This window comes from Sardina pilchardus, chromosome 12, assembly GCF_963854185.1.
Source record: "Sardina pilchardus chromosome 12, fSarPil1.1, whole genome shotgun sequence".
NCBI lineage: Eukaryota > Metazoa > Chordata > Actinopteri > Clupeiformes > Clupeidae > Sardina > Sardina pilchardus.
In genome coordinates this window covers 13,027,392-13,036,927 of record NC_085005.1, presented here as the reverse complement: position 1 = coordinate 13,036,927, position 9,536 = coordinate 13,027,392, and the positions used below count along the sequence as shown (strand labels likewise).

The 9,536-nt window shown below is 44.3% G+C and overlaps 1 protein-coding gene across 1 annotated transcript in view; it reads right to left on the bottom strand.

Annotated features, from left to right (window-relative positions):
• Positions 1 to 701: 701 nt before the first annotated feature.
• hbs1l (HBS1-like translational GTPase) overlaps positions 702 to 9,536 on the bottom strand; it is a 37,539-nt gene continuing 28,704 nt past the window's right edge. Inside the window, exons 11-18 of the mRNA XM_062550167.1 lie at positions 8,301 to 8,418; positions 6,612 to 6,680; positions 5,014 to 5,118; positions 4,578 to 4,668; positions 4,221 to 4,329; positions 3,938 to 4,038; positions 3,463 to 3,607; positions 702 to 2,639 (exon numbers count right to left, since the gene is read on the bottom strand). Coding sequence (XP_062406151.1) covers positions 2,628 to 2,639; positions 3,463 to 3,607; positions 3,938 to 4,038; positions 4,221 to 4,329; positions 4,578 to 4,668; positions 5,014 to 5,118; positions 6,612 to 6,680; positions 8,301 to 8,418 — 750 coding nt within the window. The 3' untranslated portion in view covers positions 702 to 2,627. The remainder of the gene's footprint in view (positions 2,640 to 3,462; positions 3,608 to 3,937; positions 4,039 to 4,220; positions 4,330 to 4,577; positions 4,669 to 5,013; positions 5,119 to 6,611; positions 6,681 to 8,300; positions 8,419 to 9,536) is intronic.

The following is a 9,536-nucleotide window of genomic DNA, read 5'->3' as shown; positions in this document are numbered from 1 at the left end:
TCTGATGTATTTGACATGTAACTTGTAATATTATTTAAGTTTACATTTTATTTTGATTTGTTAATTAAGAGTACATTGTTCAACTAACCATTGACTTATAGTGCTTTACCTGTCTGTTTTTACCTTGCATTCAATTTAAGTGATATTGGTTACATTTAAGTTTATGGCTTACTGGTTAATAAATTCATTCACTAGCCCTCATTTATCTCTTCTCATAGGCTATGGCTACTCTTTTGGCCAACCAAATTTCCTCCCTTAGATGTGTCTTGTGCCATCTTACAACATTGAATTATACCTTGGTTGCAACGTTTACCGTAATTTCCCGACTATTAGCCGCAGCTTATACATTGTTTTTGCAAAATGTCTTCAGCTATGAGGTTAATACAGGGGGCAGTTAATATAGTGTTAATATGGTGTTGTTTCTTTTAACTTGCATAAAACACTGTCCTGCGGCTTATACAGTATGCGGGAAATTACTGTAGGCCTATATCATGTTCATCATGTTCATATATCATCAATGTTGGATGTTGGGTCACATTATTTTCTTTTGTACTGCTACAAATCTGAGCTCATGAGAAAGAACTATGATTCCAAAGCATTACAAATGGTGTTTGTAGAGTATAGACAGTCTTGGGAGGTTTGAGCCTACAGTATGTGGATGGTAGTAGTAATAAAATCACACAGATTGATATCATTTATCACCTTTATTATTCCGCATTCAGGCTACAGTGGGCTTCCCATGTACAGCTTGTAAACATCCACTTTAAATACATTAAGAGATAGAAGGGTTGTAGGTACTTTAGTGAATGATGAGATATGTTAGCCTATGATGGCCCACACTCAAGGTTCGCTGCTGCAGATAGAGTAATGCCAAACCCTCTGGCTGGGTGTGGATCCGTAAAAAGACCGGAAGGAATATCTGGAGAGTACTTTCCAACATGCAAGTAAAGCCACCAAGATTCCAACGTTTTTCATTGACTTTTGCTCCCTCAGCAGCTCCAGAGCTTAGTTTTGATACCTTCAAAACTCCAGGGGATGAAACCCCAACAAAAAAGAAAAAAAATATATAATCAGAAAGAAGCAGAGCAATGACCAAGTAGGTGTTGTTAAATACTTTAATTCCCTTCAGGTAGGATGTTTAGCACACCGATGAGTTTGCTCAAATGCTAGGCTAGGTTACACACACCTCCCTTTCTGCCCTGATAGTGTCTTCCACCTTCAACAAAACTGAATCCCAGCATTGCCACCTGACTCTCTACTTTGACTCCAGTGTGTTGGACAGAACCGGAGGTGGTCTGCCTCTTGATATGGAACAGATTCGGCCTTGATACACCACCTCTCTTCCATTGCAACCATCTTTGCTTTTACATTACAATTAAGGGTTAGGATTCCTCTACCAAAGCAGGATTGACACCCTAGGAGTGGATCAGGCCCAGAGCTGTCTCACATTTGGATGAGTTGCGGCCAATATCTAGCAGGAACAGACCAGGTTTCAGCCAGTAGTTCCAGCACCTATGGTGAGCAAGCCAAGTGTCCCACTGGGATGAGGATGATGATGATGATGTGCTATATTGAACGTGTTTGCGAACATGGGCTTGTTGTGGAATTGGTTGGAATCGGTACGGTTTAGGATCACTCCTCTGCCAACCACCTGGCTGCAGTGTCTTACACTTTTGTTTGTATCTTTTTTTTTTTTTTTTTTCCCCAATAATACATTAACATTTTCCTGAGTCAAATTTGTCTCCCTCAAAACAAATCATTAAAAAATAATAATAAATCACCCGAATAACAGGTAAGGCATGAACAACGTTTTAAATATTCAGTCGCAATAAGATCATTTCCAAACTGAATAAAACTGAACTTAGAAGTAAAAACATTCCTTTTGACTCAGCTGGGGGGAGAGAGAGGGAGAGAAAGACGAGGAGGGGGGTGGGGGGCAGAAAGTTCCAGAATCCTTGTGCTTACATACATAGCTGAATGGGTCTGCCTTGGTGTGTTAGGTGGTTCAGATGAACACACACTGCCTTTTTTCAAATTACTTTGTCAGTCCTTACAAGAAGGGATTGATTTTGTATGTGTGTGTGTGTGTGTGTGTGTCTAAGTTTGTAAGTGTGTGTACGAGATTTGTTCATTTAAGGACTCCTGTTTGAGGATGAGACGTGGCAGTAACATGCCAGCACGACTCAAGCCCACCCAAACATTCCCGAAGTGAATGTATGGCTATGCCATACTAGCACCCACTAAATGCCTTCCATCACCTCCTGGGTCTACAAAATGAAATGTTTGGTAATAGCAAGCTAATGTCACATTAGCAACTTCACAAATATTTAATAATAATAATGATAATAATAATAGTTATTAATAATTATTAATAATACAGCCCTGTCGATCTGTCTGTTTTTGATCCTTTCCTCCACAGTAAAGTCCAACAACGTGCTCATGCTCTCGGCAGCAAGAAGCTGACATGAGGGGTGTGTGTGTGTGTGTGTGTATGTATGTGAGTGAGTGTGTACATGAGCCAGCCCAAGAGTGACGGGGGGAGAGGAAATTGCACTTGTTCTCAAGCTCTTTGGCCCAGTTCTTCTTCTAAAGTCCTCCGAGGCCTCCAGCAGGAGTCTGAGCGGTGGTCATTCTTTGATCTGCGAGAAAGACAGACACACACACACACACACACAGAGAATCACATGAGACTTTTCACACCAACCAGCTCCGCTACACACTGATTCATTAGGCCATAGCGGCGCAGAGAGAAAACAAACGATGCATAGATTCAGTCCTTGAGCTTCAGTGTTCTGCTTGATTTATACGCATTATTTCTTCAACCTTAGTTTACATTATGCATCATAACTCAAAACAGCTACTTTTGTCAGATGGCCATCATACATCATTGAAAAGCTGAGATTCCAGGCTTTCAGAAAAGGTATGGTAGCCTTTGCCACTTTTTCGGTAACGACCAACCCCTCTGGCTCACGGACTAAAAGGTGTGTGTGGTAAGTAAGCAGTTACAGTGAGTTGCAAAAGTTTTCAACCCCCCTTCAAATTCACCAGCATTTTCGCATGAAACATATTTGTCCAATCAGTGTTATTAATGTAAACATTTATACTTCAAAGATATCAAAAATACATCTGATTTTTTTTCTGCTGAAAATACAATAATTCAAAGCTGAAGTGCCAGGTATATGGTTATCACTGATTATGCACTAATTAATCACTGGTAAATACTATGAAAATAAAGCTTGAAATCATTCTAATAATCTCAGATGCCAGTATCAAGTTTTGAGTCTTGTAAGAGGCTGCTTACAGTGTGCTTTTTTGTGGATCGTGTACTGTTACGTGGTACATCTAAGTCTTATAATCTCATATTAAGTTTTGATTGCCCTGTATAAACCATTTTGTTCAGCTGAGCTTTAACAAAGGTCAAATGTGTTGATGCCTCGGGCAGACCCTGAGCAAGGTCGTTACCTCGGTGACGACCCCGGCGGCGATAGTTGAGCCCACGTATCGGAGCATGAAGCGGCCTAGCTCCTTGAAGTCTTTGTAGAGCTCCAGAGCGACTGGCCTCTGAGTCTGGATTTCCACCACTGCGTTCTGACCTTTACCCAGACACCTGTGAGACACACACACACACACACACACACACATAGCATGTCTGTCAAAGTCAGGTCTGTTCAGGGGGCAACACACATCACATGTAACACACTTGACTTGTCACTGCACAACACACACCATACATAACACACACATGCACTTATCAATGAGCCATCAATTATAGTCATCAAAATCTACCAACACGCAACAAGTACAGTACAATCTGCCGCCAAGCTGAGTCAGAAGAGCAATATTGTACACATTGCTTGGTACACTTTCTTATGTTAACTTCATGTCAGAGTCACATCATCAATACACACACACATACACTTGCTGTTAGCACACTCACTTTGGTTTCTTCTTCAAAACTTCTCCGCTGCTTTTGTGTAAGATGCTCACCAACTTCCTGATGGTCGCTGGCTCACTTATTGTCTGGTAGTGCAACAGTACCTGCAATATACACACACACACACACATTATGAACAGCATATAATTCACATCATAAGGGATCATATAGAGGCTTACACACATATTTTTTCAAAAAGAACACAGATCATAGCTAATGTAGATTGAACACGCAAACATTTGAACTAACTTTTAGGAACACACACACACACACACACACTACTCACAGGAAAGCCTTGTGTAATGGGAACCTCAATGTTGAACAGCAAAACCCGGGCTCGGAATCGAGTACAGGCTTTGATTGGCTCTTTAGGATCACAGAATACACAACCCACACTGATAGCGAGAAACACAGAGAGACAAGGTGAGTGAGTGTGAGTGTGTGCGTGTACATAAGAGAGAATGGTGTGTGGGGGTTATTGATATGAGGGCCCAATTCTAAAAGGTTAAAGTAAATTCATTTGAAAACTCAGCTTCACACACTGATGTGGAGAACACAAAAGATAAGTCAGAAAGTTAGCATGCGTGTGTGTGTGTGTAGTGTGTACAGTATTGTCTTAGAGAATGTGTATGCACACACTCACTTTATTTTGATGATGTCCATCCCCGTCACAAACAGGGTCACATGGTCACCGGCAGCAGCCCAGTCCAGGGGCTCATCATGTAGAGTGATAGCTAAAAGGGGCAGAACAGAGGTCAACCACTGGGGGGCACTGTTGCACTTCCATAGATTAGCCATATCTACTGTTTTTACTCCCAGGGTGGTGCTGTGCACATCTTCTTCTGCCATGGAACATGGATAGTAAATTCACTTACACAAATAGTATGTAAGTAAATATGTACGTGTGTGTGTGTGTGTGTGTGTGTGTGTGTGTCTAATGGTATAAAGTTCATTAAAGGACATCTCTTCACTTATTTGTGCGTGTCCATGAGAGTGTGTGTGTGTGTGTGTGTGTGTCTGAAAGAGGAGGGGTGTGTGTGTGTGTGTGTGTGTGTGTGTGTGTGTGTGTGTGTGTGTACCTTTAACAGTGCAGGTCTCATTGGGGGGCATGGCAAGGATGCGCTCTCCCGTCTGAACGTAGCCCGCTTCAATCTTCCCCGTCACACAGAACCCAGAGCCCTGGTCTGAACAAGAGAGGACCAACACCGTTACCACACACACAGCCAGCCAGCCAGGCAGACAAACTCACACACACAAAAAGGCATAGTCACATACAGACAAACAAAGACTTCTCAATCTTTAAAGTTCTTCATGTGCGCACATGCATACACACATACGAATGCACACACACATACGAATGCACACACACACACACACACACACACACACACACTCACAAAAAGGCACAGTCACATACAGATAGACAAACGCTTCTAAGCACGCACAGGCATACACACACACACACACACACACACACACACACACGCACAGTGCTCTGGTAATCTCCTGATGTAAAGCAACATGCCAAGTCATACCAACACAACACGCTTGTACTGATTGGAAACTGCCAAAAGAGGAAATCGATGTGCAACTTCAACTCTCGCCAGTGAGTGAGTGGGTGGTTAGGTGAAAGTGAGAGCTCAGAGACGATACTGTAACTTAATAATTAATTAATAATTCAGAGCTTTAAAATAACAAAGACTGAAAAATAATGACATTCAAATACATTAACTAAAGTATCAAACCGATCTGAGGTGTAACCCAAGCTGATCAGTAGGAAGTGAGTTTGATTGGAAGATCTACATGGCTGTGCGTATACTTACAGGCTGTGCATATACTTACACAGGAGAACAGGCCTGCAGTTCAGATAAATAAAGTTGCAAGGCTCTTTTTTGTCACTCTATGACACTGTGCTGACAAGTAAACAGTCTCTGGTTATTAGCGGTATGGGGTTTCAAAGGGGGAAGAGGATAACCAGACAAAACCAAACCAAGCAGAGCAATGAGATATTCTGGGCAGCGGCGGGGCATTCTTAGTGACACATTCAAGACTTTGAGAAATGTATTGGTCCTGAGATCTTTTCCAGTAATAAAAACCTCTGGACAACTTCAGTCAGTTATTTTTTTTTTTTTTTTTGACAGCTCTCTGCTGTTGTTATCCACACTTCATGGGAGACTGGGCTTGTGTGGACACAGTTGTGAGAAAGCTGGGAACAGACAGACAGACAGACAGACAAGACAGACAAAACAGATAGACAAGACAGACAGCACTTTACTGATCTCCAGGAGAGAAACTCTACCAGTGAGGGCCACCACTAGCATTCAGTTGTGTGGAGAGGGCCACAGCTTATCTGCTTCTTGGTGTTTTAAGCCCCCAACGTCATCTTCCAGGCAGCGCTGCCACAGTCTACTCAAAGGGCACCTAACCCTAACCTTAACCCATGGTTAACCCTAGCGCCTTCCAGGTAGCGCTGCCTTGAAGACAACGCTGGAGGCTTACACCAAGCAGCAGCTTATCTCGGCTGTGTTGGTCAGTGGTTAGCGTTTGCTTCTGTGAGATTTGGAGTCACTGGTGAGGGTTGCACCAACAAGATGGCCGTGCAGATGCGCATGTGCTGTGCTGTGAGGTGAAATGCAGAATTTGACTTGTGAAAGGGCGTTTCTTTGGCAACTCTTACCTTTGAAGACGTCAGACACACAGAGCCGGAAAGGCTTCTCTACTGATCTCTGAGGAGGCTTAAACCCATCTACGAGAGAGAGAGAGAGAGAGAGAGAGAGAGACAGACAGAGAGAGAGACAGAGTGAGAGTGAGAGAGCAAAAACAAGAGAATGTGAGAAAACGAGAAACAACTAGGGGGAGAAAAAACACTGAGACAGAGAGAGAGAGAGAGATCACACAAGAGGGTGGAAGAAAGAGAGAGAGAAAGAGAGACAGAAAGAGAGAAATCGAGAAAGAGAGCAGCGCGCTGCCGCTTGGTCAGCGTTTTCTCAAGCATAAAATCGCTGAGTCACTCGCACCCCAGCTGCCACTTTCCCCGCCCTGAGCCAGCCAATCGGAGCCCTCGGACAATCACGCTTTGGCAGCACCGGATCTCTACACGCTGGCTGGCTGCTCTCGGTACTTGGATGAAGTCATCACACCACTGAGGCTTCCTCCGTAATACACACATTCTGAAAGCACCGCACCGCACCGGGCCCTGGGCTACATGAACTCAACCATGCCACGCAGGGAGCCACAAACCGCTCCGGTCTAAATGAAAATAACGATGTCATACTGCACCAGTTTATACGAAGATAACGATGTCATATTGCACCAGTTCATACGAAGATAACGATGTCATATTGCACCAGTTTATAGGAATATAACAATGTCATACGGCACCACGGGATCAAAAAAGTATATACTCTTTATATGAAAATAACGATGCCATACAACTCCGGGATATATGAAAATAACTACAGCAACTATGCTACTAATACTGCACGACAACAATACCAAACTGTGTGCAAGCGCATGTGTGCATGTTGGGGGTTTCACGACTACCGATTTTTACTAGCTGCCAAGTTTCACACAATGGTTATGTACCGGCACAGTCATGGTGCCAGCATTACTACTCGTGCAAACTGTTGGCAGCTGGAGTTGTCACTAGATAGTTATCCATTGAAGCAGTTCCACGCATATGAAAGTCCCTAGCCCACTTAGCCTTCAGCCATTTAGTCCACAACTTTGACTTCTACCTGAACTAGTGATTTTAATTTCCGACTGGTCGAGTACGACGATGAAACAGTGTACGTGTGAGTTGAGTAAGTGTTTTAAGGTACTGTGTAGTCCTGTTCTGAATGTGGCTTCACTGCTTGTGCTGAAGTGTCAGAGCCGCTACCTGCGTATGTCTCTACCATGAGTCAACGTTTCCCTGGAACTTGAGGACATTGAGTCTGCTTTGTGTGTGTATGTGGTGTATGTGTGTGTGAGTGTGTGTGTGTGTGTGTGTTTATGTCAGCTTTTAGCTTATGAGCGTGGGTTGAAAAGAAGCATAAAGACGGTGACGTTTGAAAGATGTGCTGTAGCATTTGCGCGAGAGAGGGAGCAAGTTTGTGTTTAAGTGTCTGAGAGTGTCAGAAAGTGGAGAGAGAAAGAGTGTCTAGAGAGAATCTAGTCTCGCCTTGTACAAAGAGACGAGCATGGACACACTGGTCTGTGATCTGTGTTTGTGTGTGTTTTATATGTAAGTGTTTTGTGTGAATAAAAATGTGTGTGTATAAAATATATTGTGTGTGTGTGTGTGTGTGTGTGTGTGTTTTGTATGCATGTGTTTGGGTGTGTATGTCAGAAAGTATATATATTTTGTGTGTGTGTGTGTTTGTACCAATCTGCTCCACCAGGGAGGGGCCCTTGTACCAGGAGACGAGCTCAGCCACAGTGCTCTTGCTGGTCAGGTTCTCTCCTGAGAGTCCACTCGTAGGGACGTAGAACACATCAGAGTCCTATGAACCACACACACACACACACACACACACACAGACACACACACAGACACACACACAGACACACACACACACACACACACACACAATAAGAAACACAGAGAGGAGATAAAGGGCTAAGATAAAAGGAGTAGGAGGTGGGACGCAAGTTTTACTGTGCGTTCAGACCAAGACCGTCAAACGCGGCAAGAGCGCCGGAAATCATTCATTCTCTATGGAGAGTCGGCGTTACCGGCGTCAAAAGCGTTCTGGGCGTGAGCATGGCTTCATGTGCGTCACGGGCGTCAAAAAAAAAGTTGAGCCTCAGTTAACTTTATGGTAATGAGCTATGACACGGTTCGGCGTCAACCAATCGGAATGTCAAACTCGCAGGATTGCTGCTTGTGGTTTGTCCGAATGTTTCACATCATGGCTTTGACGCTTTCGGCGCCGAACTGGGTTGAGCGTCGAGCTATGAGCTTCACCAGCGACTTTGACGCTTTTGACGGTTTCGGTCTGAATGCACAGTTAGTCCGGCCTGAGGTCTTCTCCCAAATGGCATATGGAATGTATTTATACAGCGCATTTTCTCCCACCCCCACCCCCCCCCCCCCCGCCACACACACACACACACACACACACACACACACACACACACGGCGAAGGCTGCCATGCAAGGCAACCTGCTCATCGGGAGCACTGGGGTTAAGGGTCAAAAGGGTCAGGAGGAGGTGGGCTCGGCCTCGGACCACGGCGACTCTACCACTCCTCTCGACCTCCTGAGCCACTGCCACCCCAAAACCCGCTTCGCATCTGACTCCAACTCATTTCCCATTTCCCATGTCATTCTACTCATCAATGAACTGTCGACGACAGGCCCAAAAAGCCCAACATATTTATCCAAAAGTCAGGCGCTTGCATGCATACTCGCACTCTCACATGCACACACACAGGCTCTCACATGCACAGATTCACAAACACGTGCGCGCACACACACACATATATGCGCGCGCGCACACACACACATATTTGTGCGCGCGCACAAACACACACACACACGCGCACACACACACACACACACACAGGCGCACACACGCACACACAGGCTCTCACATGCACACACACACACACAGATACAT